The 22,477-nt window shown below is 41.3% G+C and overlaps 1 protein-coding gene across 1 annotated transcript in view; it reads left to right on the top strand.

Annotated features, from left to right (window-relative positions):
* The window catches only part of TMEFF2 (transmembrane protein with EGF like and two follistatin like domains 2), a 127,660-nt gene that overhangs the window by 5,147 nt on the left and 100,036 nt on the right, over window positions 1–22,477 (top strand). The window contains exons 3-4 of the mRNA XM_017828563.1: window positions 2,563–2,692; window positions 5,509–5,535. Coding sequence (XP_017684052.1) covers window positions 2,563–2,692; window positions 5,509–5,535 — 157 coding nt within the window. The remainder of the gene's footprint in view (window positions 1–2,562; window positions 2,693–5,508; window positions 5,536–22,477) is intronic.

Raw genomic sequence — 22,477 nt, 5'->3', positions numbered from 1 at the left:
TGGGGCATGAAGAATCATTTTTACATCTAGGGCTTAGTCTATTGAGCCCTAAACCAATGGCAGAAATACGTTACTAAACTGAGGAAACTGACTTTCAACATCTGATATTCTCCAGTACTGGGAAGAAGTGTTTTATGACAGTGAATTGCTGTGAGTACGGGATTTAGCACAGTCAAATGTAAGAGTCTAGCTCTGGTGGATTGGGAAAAACCTGGTGACTAACATCACAACCTTCTCATTAGTCTTCTTTTCTGGGTAACCTCCACTACAGTTTCCAGCTCAAAGCCAAGGCAGGATCCATCTGGAAAGACATCATTTCCTTTGTTCCTTGTGGCTCTCACCTTTTCCATCTAAACACTAGTTTTTCGAAGGCGGTGGTGGGAAGAGTGGGGAGCAGATGAAGAAATACATCTTTGACCAGCACAGCTGGAGAAAGAAAAGGTTTCATCATCTGTACTCACCATGGAGTATCCTCTACCTCCACTGACCAAAGCTAAGCTTGAGTGGGGCAGAAGCCACAGGAGAGACAGAGAAATTTCTCCCAGGAGAGTTAGTACTTCCTGGAATCCTGGTGTCTCTCAGTTACATTTTAAAATTGCTGAACTTTAGAAGAAGTTCCAGCCTAGCTCATAGCACTCCTTTCTGGAGTGATGGAGCACTCCTTTCTGTGGATCAGGACTTTCCTATTGATGTAGAGCCGTCTGGCCTTTCAGAGCTGCAGCTGAGTCAGTGTAAAAGATCGTCCCTTGCTCTGGGCGAAATCGGTGGAGAAGTTGCCCCTGTTTCTTTGTTTCTTGGGTGTAGAATCCAATATTGTTTCTACGTGTAACAAAGCCTGTTGAGATGCTTCAGGCCAAATTTCACACAAATCCATAGGTGACAAGCAGATAGTGTGTCCAAAGCAAGCACAATTTGATGCTTCATGCTTTAAAAAATATGCACGATTGTGTTAATTGTCCCGGTTATGTATTCCAGATCAGCCTCCAGCAATTGCTGTTGAGATTCTGGATGAAGTTGGCATTTTATGCTTGAAACATTGCTCAGATTTGGAACATAATGGTGAAAATAGCCTAGAAACACTTTTAATCAACTGTTTGAAATCTCTGCAAGGAGGAACCCTTTGTTAGGAGCAGGAGGCGAGAATTTTTACTGTTGTGGCTGTTGGTTTTCTTCCTTATTCCGAGGGAAGAGGGCGCTGGGGGTGGGCAGCAGATTGGAAGATTTAAGAAAATACAATGCAAAAGGAAAATGTCATTTGTTTTGGCCCAATCAAAATGTCACTCTGACCAACTATGAATAATTTCTTGGCAGCTGTTCTGTGTGGAGGCCTGCAATTAATGCAATCTATGCAATTGTTTGTGTTAATCGCTTCTGTAGTCATTCAGTTCAAAGCATTTTTGATGTTAATATCCCTGAAATTTCTGTTCTGTGTTTTACATTGTGCCTGACAAACACACCTCAGATACTTTGTGGCATAATATAGCTAAGTAGGATGTATGATTTCTTCTAAATTTTTATTCGGATTTAGGCAGAGGTGAGCATTTGTAAATAATAATTGTGATCATTCCATTTGTTCTAATTAAACAATGAGGCATACCAGGAGTACGGTAATCACGAGATAATCATATCCCTGGTATAATTACCATGTACAGGGCACATCCAAGTATTTCTAAGCCTCCGAGTGTGATTATCTTATGATAACTGCACCCGGTAGGTTGCCCAATTTTCAGTATAAAATGAAATTATTACTTTTTTTAAATGAAAAAGAGAGGGCAAAGCTGTCTTTCAGTGGTAGAGGGAACCAAGCAGGTAGTTTGCAGAGCTCAGCAGGACTATGAGCTGAAGGAGGGGTGTGTGGTGTGAGAAACTTCTTTGCTGAGCTCGCTGCAGTGCTGCCACTCCTGCCCACTGGCCACCATGGGGAGAGCTTGGACCTTTGTGGAGCATCCCAGCCACAGCTCGCTGGGAACAGAAATGTCACAGCAGAAAGAGGGATAGATTTTGGTTGTAGGTGTCTCGGAAATAATTTCCCTCTGTCCAGTTAGCTCTAATTATAGCTAAGTACTTAAATAGTCACAGATGCACAGGCGGACACTTGTGTATGTGCAAACAGCCGTCTCCGTGGCAGTGAGGGAGTGTGTGTGCAGGAAGAGGGGAAAGTGAGCCTGTTCCTTACAGGCTGTCTGTAACCATCCAATGGAAGCACATGAGCTGTCATTGCAGATGTGAGGAGCCCTTTGCCTTGCCCATATTCCTTCCCCAGGAATGCACCCTGCTCATTCTGGCAGGGAGAGGCCTCTCTCTGGGCGCTTATCGAACACTTTGCCCGTTCAGATTACCTTTTTCCTCACCTGTTCAAGTCTGATTTGTCTTTTTAAAAATCCCCCCTCCCTCTCCCCTGGTAGCTGTAAAGGTGAAGAGAGGAGGGTCAGTGTCTCCCTCTCTGTTGTTTTCTTAGGGTTTCAATACTGGAAGGGGACGGCGGGGGGGGGGGCACCCAAAAGGATGCTGTGCCACCTGCTCATGTGACTAATGCTGCTGTTCTGTGTCCATTCCCACCAGTGTAACAATGACTACGTGCCCGTGTGTGGCTCCAATGGTGACACCTACCAGAATGAATGCTACTTGAAACAGGCTGCCTGCAAGCAGCAGAGCGAAATACTCCTCGTGTCCGAAGGATCGTGTGCGACAGGTACGTACAACGTGCCCCAGGCTGCCTGTGGACCCTACCGTGCCCCCGAGTAAAATAACCTCTGGATGGCAAAAGCCATTTGGATTCTTGCTTTGAATTCATTGCAGGTTAATTCTTTGCAATCTTGGGTATGATAAATTGCTGCCACCCTTCCCTTTTAAGTAACTTTGTATAGGTTCACAATCTGTGATACACTATACCAATGACACTGTTTTGAAGAGCTCAGTGCAGAAGTTGATTTGTGTTTTTTTAATATGTATCCTGTGCTCCTGATCATCCTGTGCCCTGTGCTTCTGAGCTCCTACGACAAGTTATTGGAAGCAGATTAAGTGAGCAGATGTCTGATAAATGGGCATCTGGATTACCACAAACCTCTCCATAATCTGGAGAGAGAGAACTGGAGCATTATTGCCTGCAATCCACTTTCTTAGGTTTTTCCTTATCCTTGTAGGGCCAGATTCCCAGCTGGTATGATTAACAGACCACTGGTTGTAATGAGTCATGCCAATTTACACTACCTGAAGATTTAGTCCAAAACACACTAAATGAACAGGTCTGTGCAACAGGTGTTTTGTTCTGGACTTGTGAAAACTGACTGGCATGTGAGATACCTTTGCTTAACTCTGAGCATCGTGACCCGTGTATATCTCTGCTTTTATGAAGCAGCTAGAAAGGTGAATGAGCAAAACCTGTCAGGAAAACTGAGTTGCTTATGTGCAGGAGTTCTTGATGTTTTTCTTTCGTGCTTGGTATCTACTAGAGGTAGGCAGTGAAGTTAACTTGAAAAGAGCAGGAGGAGTAAGTCTTTGTTCTTGAGAGAGTTCTTTAAACTTAAAGCAGAATTTTTTCTTGGCTGAGGATGGAGGAGTCAATAAAAAGTACATTAGACAAACTTTTTTCAGTGCTGTAATTTTGTGTTTCATACACCTGAGAGAAAATAAACTTCTTCCCCTGGAAATGTTGTTCTCCTCTGAAGCTGTTACCTGGCAATTTTCAAGAACAAAAAAACATATGCTGCAATTTTTTTGTCTATAAATTGGTATTAAATGGAGCTCAGGCTGACAAAGCCTACTGTGGTGTAGGATTTGTTCAACTTAGTAAATTCTCTCAGCACAGCAACTGGTCTTTTTTTGGTTCAAACTTTTAGATTAAAGGGATAATTTCAGTGCATTGCTACAACTTTGCTAACACTTGCCTACTGGCAGTGACTGTGTTGGAAGCATTCTCTTTGAAACATATTGTGGATTTCAGAAACAGAGAAGGGGAAAAAAAACAAGGGTTTCCTAAAGTCTTGATCAAGGTCTTTGGCCTCTTTTTCTTTCTCCCAAGGAGGAGGCTTAGTGGAGAAGGGAGCAGCCATGTGCCTTAGATTTTCCCCGTGGGATGGGGCAGAGACATGGTGCTCAAGAATCACCAGCAGAGTCCTGAGCTTCTGGAAAAACTGGCACTGAGCAGCCCTCCTGAGCTGGCAGGGATCTGGGCACTGAAGGGTAGGGCAGGAAGAGAGACACAAGGTCTTTTCCCTCCAAAGAGCCAGATAATGCAGTAGCTCATTGTGGGAGGCAGGTGACAGCAGGCGTTCATTTCTTTTTCTGTGTTGGGGAGACCTGACACACCTGTAAAAGCAGTGCTTCCCAGACCCATGAGGGCACTGTGGTAAAGACATCTTTCTTTCCTCTTTCCCCAGTAGCTAATTGGGGAAAGAACATGAGGACAAAAGATGAAATCAGGAAAATTCAGGACATGGTCACGGGGAAAACACCGTTATTTCTGTTCCCTTTTTCAACCACCTTTTGCATCTGTCCTTTGCAGCCTTGCTGTATAAATCTAACATTTTAAGCAGTTCTTGCAACCAATTATTTAAACAAAGATTTTTCTTTTCATTTTTAATTTTGAGCAGTGAGGGCATGTACAAACCAGTTCAGATGCACCAGACCTTGCTGTCAGTAAACGAGACCTCACAGTTCATAGGGTAATTGGATCCTAAAGCAGCCTTTCCAAACTCTTTCTATTAATCTTGTTGCTGGTAAATGCATGTTTCACTAAGGGGGAGGATAGGATGGCAACCTCCCTCCCTTCCCTACAGAAGAAACTCCTCTTATGCATTATTTTTGGTAACCCTAGGTGTGTGTATTTCTGTACTTGCCTTGCTTAGGAAGTTTCTTAATGAAGCTCTGGGCTTGGCAGTTTTGTGATGTTGCACTTTCTAAATTTGTGACTCTCATCATTCCAGCCAACAAAATGTTGAGAAGAGGAAAAATAAAGATAAAGCACTCAATGTTGAAACTCAGCAACAACCTTGAGAAAAATGGAATTTTAATCATTTATCTGAAGACTTTGAATAATAGTAATTTAATGGTTTGTTCCAGCTAGCTGTGATCTCATGAGATGTCACTGTTTTCTAAAGATAGTGACATGAATTTACAATTGATCTGTCCTCGAACAAATGGGTTTTAAAATTTCTCCTTGGTGGTGAGGACTTAGTAGTGACCAAGTGAGGTAACTTTGTACAACTGTTGGGAACAAAGCTTCATCGGTCTCAGTACAGCAAAACGAGGCAGAGACTTATGAGGACATTACAACGTTCCATGGCTTACGTTATTTTTGTCTGATATAGAGACTTTAATGGAAAAAAAAAATGGAGACATGAAAAAGATGGCTTGAGTTAGCTACATTCAGATTAGATCTCTATAATTTACTCAGGGATGACATCAAATGTAAGGTATGCTGTAGCACACCTAACTAAAGTCTTGCTTTGCATGCATACGGGACATGCTGTAGAGCATGAATATAAATTTCTTTGTTTTTTTTCTCAGATGCCGGCTCAGGATCTGGGGATGGAGGTAAGAGCCATATTTTAATATCTCTGTGCTTCTGTGTACACACGTTGTCTTTCACAATTTCAGATTTTAAGTGGATATGCTTTTCAATTTAGTTGTCGCACTACATATTGTCTTTTGTTCAGCTCTTTCTTTGAAAAAAGGGGTATTTTGCATTTTAGTCAAGTTGGAACCTAATCATGACATGCTGTTTTCTAGGGAAATTCAGAAAGCTGTGTTACTTCTAATAGGACTTGGAATTATTCATAGGTTGTGCTAGGAGCTCTATCTCCATCTACTGTTACAGTTGTACTCATTTGTTTTATGTTTAGGGTAATATTTCTTTTGTTTTTAAAACATGAGCCAAACCCTTGGCTCCTCCTCACTGGGGGATTCAAGCCAAATATTTTGTGGCAACAGAGAGCACTCCTTCAAAGATATGAAGAAATGTCACAGGGAAAGAACAATGTGTTTTTATAAGGACAGCAACAGCAAAACAGAACACAGAAATAGTCCAAGCCCTTTGTGGCATACAGGGGATACTGTAAAATATAGGCAAACTAGCCTTTAAGTTGGGGGTTGGTTTGGGGTTTTTTTAGTTATTTTTTTTTATTTCTTAGGTGCAGTCATTAATGGATTTGCTTGTTTGACAGCAATCCTTCTTGGAAGTATAAGTGTTGGGTGTGGCTAATGCCCTGCCATGGGGTAGGGAATGTGACTTTTGGGTGCTACTTGCATGGTGGGGCTGGCTGGTCAGGCTTCTCTGTGAAGGCCAGGGTTATTTTGGATAGCTATGGAAGATTGTCCTTAAGAGTTACCCTTGTTTTTGCCCAAGCTCCCTGAGTAAGCTCTAGGATCCCCATGGCAGGGGAAGGGCAAGGTCAGCATTGGGCTGGGATGCTGCTGGACTCCTCCAGCTGGGGCAGCCACCAGACCTGAGCCAGCTTTCTGCTTAAGACACAGACAGCAGGTCTGGGTTCTTACCCAGTTTTGTGGCTGGTCCTGGTTGGATTCAGGTTTTTCAAACACGGTCATGTTATTTGGCAAAATATCACCTAGTCCTTGTTTAAGTTTGGTACCCAGTATATTAGAGAGTGCAATGTGTCCATAAAGTATTATTTTTACCTATGAAGTGGTCAACAACATGAGCATGAGGGACCTGCACGGGACCTGATTTTCTGATATTGGACTCAGGCTGTTTTCTGAAAGTCAGGACGCTTTAAAATGCTTCAGATCTGGCTCACCCAAGACCATAACATAAAATATTGCTATTAATTTTCAAAAGTTTTTTCCAGCTATTCCTATTTTACTCCAGGGTCCTTTTAGATTGTCTTTCTTAGCCATTACACCAGAGAAATTCCTTACTCAGTGCTTATCAGAAATCTACAATTCGATTTATATGCGTGACAGTGTTTTCACACTTAAGAGTTGGACCCAAGGATTCCTTGTGGATCCATTCCAACTCAGAATATTCTGTTAAATCTGCATACTGAGGCGGTGGGAAAACAAACCTGGCCACTTTCTGAAAGTAATGAATTCCGTTCTCAAAAAGCATAGGAATTTGAAAGCAAGGTTTCCAAACAGTTTCATTTTAGAAGCTAAGGTTGACAGAATTCTGATGAGCAGAACAGGACCTTGGGACTGACTGGGCAGGTAGTAAAGAAGCAGATTCCTGAAGGAGAAAGAACCAAGTTGGTACATGTGTTTAAAGGTCTACAAAGCTGCCTTGTATTATTCAAGATTTAGTAGACAGCTATGGTGGTTCTTAAAGTACAAAAGTATATTTATGTGCCCCAAGAAGCTAAATCCAGCCAAGTAAATATTGACACTACATCACTCTTTATTAGACATGGTCTTGTTGTAAAAGCTGTAATAAATTTTGGATGTCATCACAGAAAGTCTTGTAAAATCCACTCCAGCAATCATGAGTGGGATATGCTTCTGTGAGAAGCCAGAGGTCTTAGGCAATCTTTTGAGGTTTCTGTTTTTCTGAAAATTTTCCTTTCTTATGCTTCTCCAGCCAGTAGTTGTTAAAAAACTAACCAGTGCAGCATTTTTTTTTTTTTTTAGCAAAACTACAGCCATAGGGATGCTCCCAGCCAGCCATACCTGTGCCTAATTCAGCAGAATGGGGCTGTGCTGGAGGCTGTAGGTGTCAGAGGTGCTGGGTATGTCTGCAGTGAGGCACCTGAGATACCTTGGGCACTGGGGGCCCTTAGGAACAGTCGTTCTCTGCCTGATTTGCCTGGTTTCTTGTTGTGTTGGAGTGCTGACAGGTCACAGGGTAGCGCAACACTTCAGCATTGCTGTGGTGGTTTCCCCCGTGACTGACACCAGTTCAGCTTTCAGTACTGCTGTTCCCTCAGCGGAGCTCATCCCATGAAATTAGAATTGCTAAAGGGTTCAGAAATAGCTGGAAAGGGATTGGTGCAATGGACAAATGTAGACAAGCACACCATGTGGTCACACAAACCTCCTTTTGTCAGGAAACTAGACAGAGCTTGAACAATACAGCCAGAGGCTGTGTTTTGCTGCCATATTTTCCTTCCACATATTTCCACCTGGGTTTGCAGAGAAATCTTCTCAATTTATTGTGTAGGATTTGGGATTTTTTGCTTTCCTGTCAGGCACACTGTGATCAGAGAGGTCCCAGCTTCTTAGCACTTCAATGATCTTAAGGGCTTTTCCAGAGGTGATTTAATTCTCCTTTATGCAGCACTAACATACAGAAGTTCCCTAATTTGTGAAGTGATGGGGGGACCTTAATGTCATTTGATTACTGAGCCTTCAGCATGCACTTTTGGGGCTATCCAGTAGATGGGTAAGACAGTAGGTGTTCAAGTTTCTTACTGCAGAAGACGTTTTTCCCTGTAAATGAAGACGAAAAATGCAGAATCAAGAGCCATTTCTGTGTTTTGATTGCAGAAGCTGGGAGTATGGTGTGGAATTATTTAAAAACCCACATCCCAGAAAGATACTAATCAGAAACGCAGAAAAAGTGAAAGAGTTTATACAGGGAGTAATTTAAAGAGATTCCATTCATTTTCATCTATGCCGTTCTCTAGACAACTGGGTTTTTTTAGAACCCAATGATTCATGTTTTGGTCTTGAGCAGCTTTGTAATGAATTCTTTCTCGTTTCCTGGCTTCCTTCTAAGAGCGACAAACTCGAGATGCAGCATTTCATTATAGCTTTTAACGGGCTAAGGACGTCTCTTCTTGGTTTCATTTTCACACTGAACACATCTTTCTCCCCCCTGCATTGTCTGCACTCTCAGCCCTGTTGAGTCACAGTCTGATGGCTTTACTGTGGGTGACTGTCACACCAGGTGTTGCTGTGATCGCCAGCACGGCAGCACAGGAGCACCTACCTGGAATTACTTTCAGAGCCTCCTTCAATTTCCATTCAAGTCCTACTGACTTCAGTGGGAATTGTATGGGCCCCTGGGTACACAGATCTTATCCTAGTTTGATTTTTATGTTAATTCTTTATGATCTATACTAAAGCAGAACGAAAAAAGCAAGTCATAATCCATCAATATCATCATCACCATTTATTTTACAGTAGAATCTAGAGGTCCTAATTCTAAGATTAGGACTCCAGTGTGGTACACCCTGATACTGTGAGGCACTTCACACTGAGGGAGATAATAAAATCTGTGAAGCAGAGTCTGGATATCCAAGTCAGGCAAAGGCTGGAAGTTGCATCACACTTCAGCATCCGAATTGGGAATAACACTTGCCACTTCAGAGCCAAGCCAGTGCCGGGTCTTTTGAACCACGGTGTTTGTCAGCAGACCTATATACCATCTAGAAAGAATCAGAGATTATACTGCTTTAAACTGAAAATCAACAACCTCACAAACCATCTTCTTTTCTCCATCTCTCTGCCTCTCTTGTTTTGTGTGTGTATTTTAAGGATAAGCATGGCTTGTTTGTTTTTTTTGTTCTTTCAATTTATCCCTTCAATCTTATCTAGAAAAAATTGAAGTCCTGCAGCTCTTTGTAGGTGCCAACATGTAGATTTAATGATAGATTTAGTATTCTGGTCTGCCTTTCCTGTTGACTTAGAGATGTGTGAGTAAACACATACATATTATAAATCTATATGGGGCAGCAGTCATCTTGAAACACTAACCCAGAGAAAATAGGGAGGAAAAAATTAACACTTTGAATCCTATGCTATTTTTTAAGGCAAACCATAATTCAGCATGTATATCTTTTTTTCTTTAATCAACAGGCAAATGACTACTTTGACACAATTGCATTTGCATTTGTCTCCATGCTGGTTTTGTATGACTAACTTGAATTCAGCAGCTCTGCTGCTTTTCCAGTGATTTCTGTTTCTGCTTTATTACAATGTTGATTAACGGGCAGGGCTGTGCAGAACACAGTGAATATTGCTGTAAACACTGTCCTAGCAATCACACTTGAGCCAGAATGCACCATAAAACCTGGAGTGTATATTGGTTTGAATGAAGCAGTGTATAAAATGCAATGCTGATAAACACACATATACACACATGTTCTCAATACATGGGAGAATACTCTGACAGTTCCAGTTTAACCTCAGAAAGAAAGGGAATTGGTATTTTGAGCTACAGATCCCATCCCTTCTTTGCCTGGGTGTAACAGGTGATACAGGCTTCTCTCATGTGAATTTAGAATACCTGCTGACCCCAGATGCTATCGTCAACTGCAATAAGGCAATAAGAAAGCTGCTTCTACTCTAATTTAATTTGGGAGATATAATTTAAAGCAGCATCAGAAGGTACAGAATCAACTATAAGCAACGTGAACTGACTTGGTAAATACCTCTGGAGGAAATGTTTAAATCTTAAATGATTGACCTGACGGTGGATGGTCAAATATATGTCTCCTTTGTTAAACGGTTTTTTACCTTGTTAACCTCAGCATGGCACTGAGCCCAAACCAATAAGCTCCTTGAAAGGCTGGGTTTATTAGCTCAGGCTCTTCGCTGTCCTAACATGATTACATGACTTCTAGTTCAGGGCTGGTGCACATCTGACCTATATAAGAGTTAGGTCAGGAAAAGGCAGTTAATGTCTCTTCATGGCCTTTAAAACTTCAGAAAGGATGAAGTTCCCATATGTTTTTGTTGACTAGATGAGAAGCACTTGGGCATTCACAAGTGCCAGACTTCTAGGCCCCTGCCTAGAAGGCATTTTGCGCTGGGTAGGATGCATTAGCAGTTTCGGAAATCCTAGGAAGTTATGGAGTTGATGGGAATACCAGCTTTTGGATTCCTCTCAGGCTCTCATTTGAGCTAAGTACTGAGCTCATCAACCCCGCTTGACTGAGATGTTCCAGCAAATCCCCACAGCTCCTGTGAACTTGAAGCTCTCCAGGGTTATAGATAAAGTATCAGTCTGGAAGCTGCTGGTTTGAGATTTAGTTGCCTGGGTTCTGCCTGCATTTCCCTTGCTGTGTCTGAAGTTAGCATGCAAAAATCCAATGAAAAATGATGTGTTTTATAACTGCTTGCCCTGTTATTAATGGGCTGAAGTCTTTGCTGTGTTCTTGGTGTGAGTGCACAGGTCCCACCCATCAAGCAGGCTATCAACACTGAGAAATACCATGGGAGAAAGTTGGCCGGTAGTGAATGATCTGTGGCCCATTTTCAGCCATTCATGCAAAACCAAAAAAGAAACGAATAGAAGATGCAGAAGATCCAGACTTCTGTAGGCGAGAAGTATGAATGACGTTCATTCATAGCCTCTTCCCTACATTATGCAATTCTTTATGGTTTTCAGCACTTCTTGTAAGTAGTTCAGAGCTGCACAAGGAGACTGTGAATGGAAGATGCTCACCTACATCAAAAAATACTGAGGATGCTCTGGTTTTGCTTTAAGAGTAAAAATTGCTTTTCTGCGTCAAAATGGAGCAAAAAAATATCCAAAATGTGCTGTCTAATCATGTGCAATCTGTAAATCCACAAATAACTAAGTCATCAAACCATCAAACAAATCCAGTGATACTCCAGCAAACAGATTAAAACGGGAACGTCCAATCGCAAATAGTCATTTATTGGTCTGTTATTGTAAACACAGCAAGAGAGATGTAGTGATCTAGATTTGTCTGCTACATCTCTGTAAACCTGGATTAATTTTTCTTGTGGCAACTGTGGAGTCACTAGAGATTAGCTGTGATGACAGTGAGAGGCAAATCTAGCCCACTGTTTTGCTTTTCTGTGCAGCAAGTTCTTCCATAGGGAAAAAAATGGTTTTTAAGCTTTCAAATGGCTCTACCACACTTACTACAAACACCTTCCTTCATGGGGGAAGAGCATGTGTTCAAGCACATGCTTAGTTTTTATCACATGCTTAAATGCCATTTAAGTTTTTTTTCTGAATGTGGATGTCTTACACAAGTGTGACCTGAGGCAGCCTTGGAGTGACCAGAACTCAGATCCTTGTTCATCTCTTCATAATATATTCTGTGGTTTAGTGATTGAAGAAGCTGATTCACTGTGAGCTTGCTTTGAACTGGTTTTGGCGTGACATAGGATTTTGTTAGATGCTCTCATGAGATCTTTAAAAGAACAAATGGGATGGAAACTGCCAAGCCTCTCTAAAGGTTTGTGTACTTGCTTTTCTTTAACTCCAACATTTCGGACCTCAGCTGCATCTGGCAAATTTAATATATTCTGCACTGGATATTTAAATTCCCTTTTGTCTAAGAGGCTTTCTTTCCTTTCAGAGATTGGGAAATAAAAGCAGAAATTTTGCTTGCTGTTTTTGAAGTCAGTGTGAGCTTATCTTCAGGAAGGACGTGACTGATTCCCAGACATTTAGCAAAGTGGACATTGCCACCTACTTTATGTAATTGCATATACAGGACAAGCTTATTGAGTGTAGTGCAAGCCCAGGAATCCAGAACAATTCATAATCAAATCCAGATGAGTTAAAATTTTATGGTACAGTGCTACCAGTTCTTTAAGATTCTGCCCCTAGTCTTTTAGCCCAGGTTTTTTAATAGCATTATAGAAAGTGCTTAGTTTTTCACTTAAACCCATAAAATGTTTTTAGGCCTTGTTGCTCAGGATAATACTTGAACAGAAGCCCAAAATGTTCAACAATAGGGAGATGTCTAAATTGCATTCTGAAAATATCATGATTCGGGAAAGAAGAAGTCAAAACCATTCCATGTTATTTCACATGAATTTTTTAATTCCTTGGACTTCTTGATCTCATTTGTTCTAGCTGCATGGAAGCTAGATAATGATGGTGCCCTGAAGCAGGGCTCTTTTTACCTCTACAGCCCCAAATATCTTGCAGGTAGGAGTTTAAAGAGAGATAGTTAAGGACCTTTAATATTGCTTTTTGGTTAAGTCTGAAAACATGGGGAAGTTCTAAAGGTCTAAGAGAATGTAGGTGTTTGGTTATTCAGAAGGGTAAGGGGGGAAAATCCAGATATTTATAGGCCTGCCAATCTGACATTGATTGAGGTAGAGCAGGACATTCAGTCCTGGACCTACTCAATAAAGAGATAAATGAGAACTAATGCTGAGCAATGTGGGCTGATGTAATAGATTCTGTCAACTAATTGAAATGTTATTTATGAAGCTACAAGTTTGCTTGATACGCTGTATGTAGATGTCAGTGAAGTATTTGGCATGCTGCGGTATGAAACTATGATTAAGGGACAACAATCATGCAAAATTGACATGGTACACAATTAGTGGAATAAAAACTGCCTTTCATGATGTAATTATAAGTGGATTTATTGTTGTTAGATGGACAGCACAGGGATCAGCCTTATGCTATTTATTTGTTTGTTTGCTTTACCGGTGGCATACATGGGCACATACTTTCCTCATCTATCAAGTTCTCAACAGATATAACTGGGGAAGTAGGAAATGAGTGGTTCAAGGTTCCAACTGGGTACACTGATGCTAGAGCAGGCCTTCTGATGCGACCAAATGTAAAGCCACAACCACAGAGCAAAGACAAGAAAGCAGAGGAGTGAGTGGGGAAAGGCCACTGGAAACAGTGGTGCCGCAAAGAAAGCTGGAGTTTTAGTAGTTAGTGGGCTTGTGTGAGTCCTCTGCCAACACAAGGGACAAAGAGCCACCAAGAGCCACCTTTAAGAATCAGGCTCTTGAGCAGGGCTAAGGATGTCAGATTACCTCCACCATTACCAGAGGTGGCGACTGTAGCTCCAAAAGTACTGAGAAGCAGGGGAGGAGAGGGCTGTGAGCTGCCAAGGGTGACAAACAAACACCGCCATGAAAGCTTTGATGCCTTTGGCTTTGTCAAGGGAAAGGAAAGGACTGCATAGGTCATGATCAGTAAGTACCAGTGTGGGGAACACAAATGAGCAGCAGGGCTCTTTATGCTGACAGACAAAGGTCTAATGAGATGCTAGGCTGGCAATTAAAGCTAGACAAACTCCGAGGGAAGTTTAGATGTGTGTTTGTAAATGAAGGCAATAGCACAAGGAAGTAAGTCATTAAAAGTTATGTAGGATGCTGGATCACTTGAAATTTTGACACTTGGGTGTCTGGATTGCTCTGCTCAAATGAGGATGAATTTTAAACTCCAGGGCCTCTGTCGCATGGGAGATTGCAACATATGCTTAGCAGACCCTTAATTCTAGGTACCATAAATTAGTTTACACATGAAATAGGTAGTTTAGCCTATTTTGTTCAGCAAGATTGCTGTGTTAAGCAGTCTGGAAAGGGATTGATTTCGTGGATATGTTTGCTCGTTTCAGAATCCACACAATGATTTGTCTCTAGCCTCTCCCACCTCACTGTGTGCATTTACATATGCAGGTAGGGGAAGGGAGGTGGACTTTACTAGCAAGTGGGAAACCTCATGCATAACGCTCTGCTAATTGCTAATGCATTTAGAGATAGGCCACACCACACTACCTTTCATCTTAAGACTTCTTTATCTTGCCTGGCACTGGATAACTTCAGTAACTCCCTATCTCACCTGAGTCATGACAGGCCCTTTGGGCTCCTCCCTGTCCTGCAGTACTTCTCTGACTCCTGGTGTATTTACTGGTCTACCCCCAGCTGGTCCTGAAGAGGAGGAGGATCACCAGCTGTCTCTGGAGGATCTGTCCAGTATTCTTTTCCTCCTCATTTCTCCTGGTGTAAAGGGACGAGACCAAGGGGAGGATCTGCACCCAAAGAGCTCTGAAGTTGCAACCAGTATTGATCATGATTAAATATAATTTGGTTTTTATCTGTTACTACAGAGAGCCTCCCTGCATTTGATGTGGTGTGTGTGATGTGTTTGGGAGGCGAGAGAGAAGGTACCAGAGTAGGCTGGGGTTGCTTTGGCTCATACACATTGTCCACTAGATTCAGACAGGGAAGCATCTTCATATTTGTTATAATAGGGCCTTGATAAATAAATAACTTATTCTTTTGTACTGTGCCTGAAGTTTTCATCAAAAGAGGAGCAAGCCTGTTATATGAATCACAAGGCCAGTGCAGGACAAGTCTATGCTGTAATTCATTTAGACAAATGTTGAAGTGAATTGATGGACTCAGGTTTGTTTAGATTAGTGGCCTTTTGAAAAATGAGTTGTCCTGTGTGTACAATTTTTCAATCTGTTTACATCTAATTAGCTGTTCAGATTGGCTAAAATTAAGCGGTGTCACTTGTAATGTGTTCAGAGGTGAGGATATGATAAAATAGGCTCTTTTATAATCTCTCCAGAAAGTGGCTTGGAGCACTAGCATAGTGTGAAGTGAGGGTGTATGGAAGTTCAGTCTGTAATGTGGAAGCAAATATAATCAAGCTGCAATCTCACAAATGTAGTGAATTGTCTAATCATCTTTCTGGTACTGATTCAAAGAGGGAGCAAGTTTTTCTATCATTCTCTCTCACGACTCCTTTTTGGCAAATATGCCTGGCTGTTTGGGGCATGGTGTTGGGGTGGCTGCCCCTGTACACTGACATCTTTACCTGTTTCACTATTGATTCCTGCATGCTAGATATTCCTCCCTGGAGAGAAGTCATTTGAACAGCTTGAAATCTAAAAACTGATTGCTGCAATGTCAGGTTTCTAATTCTGCAGCTCAGCTGACAGCTCTGGAAAGTCCCTTTCAAAGGCAGAAAATACAACACTCTTCAGCAGACTTTGTTCTGTCACCATACGGCCCCAATTCTATTTTACTGCTCCAAAGCCTACAGGCTTTCACATGTTTCTGACCGAAAATTCTGCTATTAATATGTAAGCTTCTCAGCAATTAAGCTGTGCTTGTTGCTGCATCAGTGCTTTTAGACCGTGACCAGCAAGCAGCACCCTCTGTATGGCAGAAGCAATTCGGTTCTCGTGCTTAGTCATGGATACATGTCTAAGGAGATTTTGGCACAGGTTTTCTCAAATATTTTTGAAAGTTTTTGTTAGTCTTTTCTTTTTTCCTTGGCATTTGCTAGTAATGTGCAGAGCAAATCCCAAGAAATACAGCATTTGAGCTGCAAAACTATGGGCGTTTCCATGGTGAGCATGAGGTGCTGCCACCTGGCTCCTGCCCCCATCCAGGTCCTTGTGGCACGGCACAGCAGTGCTGTCCCCTCTCAGCTGGCCACTCAGCCCTGTAGTACAGGACATCTTGATGTGTTGAACCCCCTGCCTCATTTGTGCAAGGAGCTTCAGTGGGGCCATGGCCCACCTTCTTGGTGTCCTGTCTCTCTTCCTAGGACCTGGTGGGCCGGGATTGGTGGTGATGCACCTGTGTATCTGTGCTGGAAATGAAAGCTCAGCAAAGTGGCTCAGAACTTCAGTGGCAGTGTCCTACCATTCACTCAAGTGTCACAGAAACAGCAGGAGGGGACCTTTAAAAGCTGGTGGGAGCATTACCCTGTGAAGCCTTTGCAGGCAGCACTGCAGAGCCATTTTTTAATTGACAATAGTACATAGGAACTGAAAAGTTTTGGTTTTAAGGCATTCATTCTTACTTGAAAACGGGCGTGAGCTGGTACTGGGCAGTATTCCAGAAGATCTTCTATGTTTTCTTTCTGCATATCCATCTACCCTCTACCTGAAGTTTAAGTACCTCCTCTCCATCTCAACTCCTGCGCTACACTTTATGAAGTAACTTTCTAGACCGTTATAGTCATTTGCAAACAATTACAAACACAGAACACGAGAAGGTTCAAAGTTGATAAAAAAATGGGAAGAAACCTCTACACATAGTAGCCTGAAAATTCACCAGACCTCTTCATCATATTTTCCTGTCTTCAGGGAAAGTGCTTCGTTCTTAGTTCCTTTTCAACTTAATTCATAGGAAGGAGAGATTTTGCTTTATCTTAAATAAGGAATTGAACAGCTGCTAGGGGCAGGGGAAATGGTGTCAGAAACAATCTTCCATTGTATTTCATTAGATGTATCAGAAGTCTTTACTGAAGAGATTATTAATGCAATCTGTATAATTAGAAATATGCACCCCGGTTTGTTTTAGGTGGTACATTGTGGTGAGGCATATAATCTGCATTTTCTCCCTTCCTGTAAAAGTGATGTGACTTCAGGATCAGAGCCTCATACGGTCATCTCTGCTGTTTCTGTGTTTAATGGCATTGTGCAACTAACTGATGAAATGCTATTAATTTGAAGGGACATAGAGGGAACATAAGATCCTCAAGAGACTCTGATCTGACAGCAGTGAACAGCATGGGAAGCTGTCAGATTGCACAAGTTTAACTAAAGTCAGGTTAAATTAGTGCCCCACTACTTATACAGTGGTAGTAGGTGCTAGCATGTATGATACAAGTGTCACTGTGTAAATCCCTGCAAATTCCAGTCTTAAATTAATGGAACAGAGAATTCATTTAGCCGTGTCACTTGTCAAATGGTAGTGTCTCAGAGTGGGACAATGAGAATTCTTTGGCAATGAGAATTCTCAGGCAATGAGAATTCTTTGCATTTCTTAGGACTTAGTGTCACTTCTACTGTTTTTCATAATGGGTTAGACTGGTTCAGCTTGATGTCTCAGCTAGGCTTATAAGCATGCTGAAAGTTCTAGCAACTTTCATCTTCAGTACCTCCCATGAGGGGAAAAAATGGTGATGAAGGTGTCATCACGTTGTGGAGATAAAAGTAAGCATACTGTCTGGGTCATGCGTGTACATAAAGAGGAGAAGGAGTAGACATTTTAGAGCACCCTGGCCTGGTGACCCTTTGGGGCATGTGCTGGGTATGTCCAAGAGAGGTTTCAAAGGGACACAATGGAGCACAGAAGAAATAATCAGTAGTGAGGAAGAGAAAGTTCTTCTGTTACCTCATCCCCCTGGGTATGATTGCATTGTTATTGTCTGGAAAGACTTAGTGCCAGAGGATTTCATAAAAGACAGTAATCCTAAGGCTAAAGAACCTCTTTCTTTAAGGTAAGCAGTCACACAAGGCTGGTGTAATGTGGCCCTTAGCAATAGCAGCCAGTTATGCCATCAACACCATCGAGATAAATAATGTTTACCAGAGACAGCCATCAGATGATTTATCTAAACCTTAGACTGCTCCTGGCCAGATTACTTTTTGGTATGTTTTACATTGCACTGTCATTAAACAAGTACATTTAGAGTAATAATCCCCTCCTAGCTTGAATTTCTTCAAAGTGCTCTGTTTGAAGGAAAGGCGAAATATGTGTTTTTCAAGAGCTCCTGTTGTAATGGCCAATTCACTGTATAGTTTACAGGCATTGTAGAGGATTAGCTAGAGAAGTGCTCCAGAGGTGCTCTTCCATTGTCATCCTACAGCTGACGATGTCAACTGAGGGAGAAGAATGTAGGTAAGAAATGCAAATAAGCCAGAGAGAAAATATTGCTTTCTCCTTTAGCTTGTCTTTCAAAAACAGAAGGTATAATTTCTGATCCTTTAAACCTACCCATGAATGAAAGCGTGTCAGGGCATGCTCCAAAACATTTGCCTACCAGCGTCTCCTGTGTAGAAACTATTCTGAATATCAAAAGTTGTGCCTCTGCTTTTACACTCAGAATTGTAATTTTGTAAAAAAAATTCAAGCTTATTAGCCAACCACAGTATCCTTGTGAGAAAAAGAAGAGAAAGGTCAGTGAAGCTTGTCCTTGATGAGAAGCAATCCCAACTGATGTCCAGAAAACTGCAATGGTAAACTGAGCCTAGCTTATGTAGGACAAGCATGATCAAGCTTTTCGCTCATTTCAGATGCTTCTTGACAATTGTTTTCAGCTAGATCTCGTCTTCAGCTAGACTTAATTGAGGTCTTGCTAATGAATTTGTAGGAGTTCACTGGCCCTGGAAGTTTTTGCTGTAATGCACTCAGTATATTATATTAAAAATGTATATCACAACTGAAGCAGCTTTGTATAACAAGCTTTAATGCAGCATCTGCTTATTTGTGCCTTGGGGATGTGAGACAACAGCAAACTGCTTACTGCTTGAGAAATCAGCACAGCACCACAGGCGTTGCTCTGGTGTTAGAAGTCAGGGCAGTGCCTTAATCTGGATGCAGATCAAATTGCTATGTTGATAATTAGAAGACAATAAGCCTGCATGAAATTGAACCAAGATGTATTGAAATCAGGTAGTAATTCTCCTTAATGCTGACTGGAAGTAAGCCATGTCAGAAGGTAACCAGAATGCATTATTGTTTGGCATTATAAAAAGGTCCATTTAAATAGCTGTCTCTCACCTACGGCTATTTAACCTTTTGTAGGTAGGAGCGTTACAAGGGAGCCTAATTCATATTTTGTGTGCATTATTCTGCATAAATGCATGCCCACAATTTTTATGTTTCTGTGTGCATATTCATCATGAATCAGACTGGGGTCAATGTATTTCCAAATCATGTCACTGGAGATGGCCAGCAGCAGCTGTTTCCAAAAAAGGTGAAAGAAGCTTCATCCTTGAGCTACCCTAGTGGGAAATGGCTCACTGAAGCCTACCAATGAATGCTTGGCTGGTGCAACAAGATGAGAGTGTAAATGTGAACATGAACGGTCTCATATAAAAAATGTGTTTGTATGTGAGAGCCAGCTGAGAAGAAACCTAAATGCTGGGGTCTGGTGATACGATAATGAACTTAATAGTGATCCCTTTGCTGAAATGAAACCTATTTCACTGTATGTCCTCTTTTCCTTGGATTCTGAAAGCTGAACACAAGACCCTTCAGGATGTTGGGGACCTTTTCCTGTGCTGGCCCTTATATTGTTTGCCTCTGTCTAATCATTTCAGCTGTAACTTTTTTGTAAAAGATGCATGTTGTTTTAGGGAAGCACTGCTACTCTTGAAAACATTTTATTTCCCAGTATTTCAACTTGTCCATTTCCTCCCTGTGCTTTTTGTACACAATTTTCTGTGCTAATAGGACATCATTAGTTTTATTTATATTGAGTACTGTTACTAATTTTTAGGTGATTGACTGTGGTGCATCCCCATAACCTGACATAATTGGCTGCAGTTTGCTGTATTTTTTCATAATGCATCCTTCAAAACAGATGAACTTGTGCTTCTGTTGATCAGTAACTAAAAGGAAGAAGCTAAGGCATCATTTGAAAGCTCAGAGATACAGTACATCTATGAGCTCTCGCTTGGTCTGATCAGCAGCCTTATGGTGGGTTTAATTTGGAAATCATTATTTGGACAAAACTGGGCCAGAGCTGCATCTCAGCTGGTCCTGAATAACCTCGCAAACATCAGCCTCTCAGTATCTGTGCAGCTCAGGCAGCAGATGCACTGTTTATTTACAGACAGATGTAACTGGAATCTCAGATCTGTGCCTAATTTTGCATTGCCATAGTGAACAGTTTTAAAAATACTGTGTGGGCACCTTGCCACCACTCAGGCAGCAGGACAGGAGACACATCCTGTGGAGCTCAGCCAAGAAACTTACCATTGACTCCTCTCCTGTTCCCAGCTCCAGTGCACCACTTCAAGGGGTGGTGGCAATACAGAGCAGAGTATTAAGAGGAAGTGTCATTTTTGTTTATGGTGTTAATTCAATTATCAAAACCATCAGCAGAAGTTCTTGCTGCAACTGAAGGCATTACTGGGCTGTCCACCTAACCAGATGCATAGGGAGGAGTTTTAATCCCCTTTATGCACTCCATGCCAGAGCAGTCTGGGTGCAGGCAAATAGACATGACCAGTGGCATTGGCTGGAGATTTATAACTTCCAAGGCTGCAGCTGTAGGACTGAATCTGGTGGTGTAGCTCTGCCTGAAACCTAATAGCTAAATTAATCCATCTACCCAGCTACAGGGGTATGTAGGCACTTAATGCTCCCCCTAATCATGTAATTCTGCAAAAGGAAGTACAAGTGATCCAAAACTCTGATCCCTGAAGTCTGATGCCTCAGGAAATGCCTTTGTTTCTGAATTTATTCAAGCACTTATGGATCATTTGGTCAGGTGCTCACACAGCAAATGAATTCTTGAAAATACGTTAAATGTTTTTCATCCATAATGTCTTGAAAAAGTGTGGTGTAGCCACAGATATAATGGCTTGTGCTATTCCTCAAGGGGTTCAGGATTCAAAGAAGAGTTGAGCTTAGTGCCTTCTGCTTAAAGGCATTTAAATAGCTGATCCTTTTCCTGCTTTGTTCTTTTGGAAACTCACTTTCTTTAAATCTAAGACATTTTATGGCTGTTCCTTAGACCAGTACCAGAAGGAGAGAAGAGCTGTGTGTGTGTGTCAGTGTTTGTATATGTATCACATAATATATGGACACGTAATAAGTAAGACCACATTATTTATATTTTTAAAAAAAATCAAAATAATTGGTTCATTTATTTTTAAAGCTATGGAAAGCAGGATTGTTCTTTTTCCTTTTTTTTTTTTTTTTGTAAAGGCCTGCAGCAGGCTCAGAGTCTGAAAACCCGCATTATTAAAATTGACAATCACAATAATGCTCTAAAATCCACAGGAAGAGGTTCTGATGATTGAAAAGCCAAGGAAATAATCAGTAGTCAAGGGCAGACAGGGTTCCTAAAGGGATTCCAGCTTGTAGAGAAGAAATAATACACCAGGAAGTAACAAATGGAATTAATTGGTTCTTCAAGTAGAACAGTTACAGGAGGAAGGAGGATTATACATATGTATTATTATTTAAATAATGTGAATGAATAGAGGATTCCAGACCTGCGGGTAGCACATAAACACTACTAAGAGACCCTGGGCTGCTGAAATAAATCTGCATTACAACTGGGCAAGGAAAGAGGAGAATAAAGTGCAGCAGCTCCACTTGAACTTATCTTGGCTGATGACAAATTTGCTAAAATGTTAGATGTGCAGGTTTTAAAATCACATTTTTGAACACTGAAAAGTTCCGTTAGCTTTTCAGTTTTTTGTTTATTCATGGGTCCTTGGTTGCTCTGAAATAAGCAGCTTCAGAGTTGGAATTCTGCAAGCCTGACATTTAAATGGCAGTTTCAGTTGTATGTAATTTTCTTCTGCAGTCCTTTTGGGAGTATTTTAGTGTCCTATTATGCAGTGACTGTACTACAAACTGAAGTTGTCTGTGTACAGTGAATTGCATGTCCTCTTCCATTTCATCCCTGCCTCTAGGTGGGAATTCTGCGTGGGAAATTTATAAGAATTGAGAGATGTTGTTTGTAGTTGGGCTGTGTGCTCTTTAAGCAAGAAAGTACTGGACAAACATCAAATACTGTTCTAATTGTGAAGTGGAAAATCTTCAGCAAATCTAAAGTCAGAAACTTGTCATAGCAGCTATACTATTTCCATTAGAGGAAATCCCTATAGCATCTTTGAAGTCGACTCCATGTGTTTCTCCTAAAAGGCATAAACCAACTTTTTGCTTTGCCCAGCTCTTATAATTAGCAAGGATAAAAATGTTCAGGATTTCAACAAGCCTTTCTGTGGGAGTGCAGATGTGACTCTTGGTGACTCAAACATTTCCCAGAACTTAAGTTACCCTCTATGTAATTATTCCAAAGAATTATCCTTCCAAAATTAGAAGGAAAAAAAACATGCAATTACAACTGTAATATTAA

This window comes from Lepidothrix coronata, unplaced genomic scaffold, assembly GCF_001604755.1.
Source record: "Lepidothrix coronata isolate B3197 unplaced genomic scaffold, Lepidothrix_coronata-1.0 Scaffold149, whole genome shotgun sequence".
Classification (NCBI taxonomy): Eukaryota; Metazoa; Chordata; class Aves; order Passeriformes; family Pipridae; genus Lepidothrix; species Lepidothrix coronata.
This window is presented reverse-complemented; position numbering and strand designations above follow the sequence as displayed.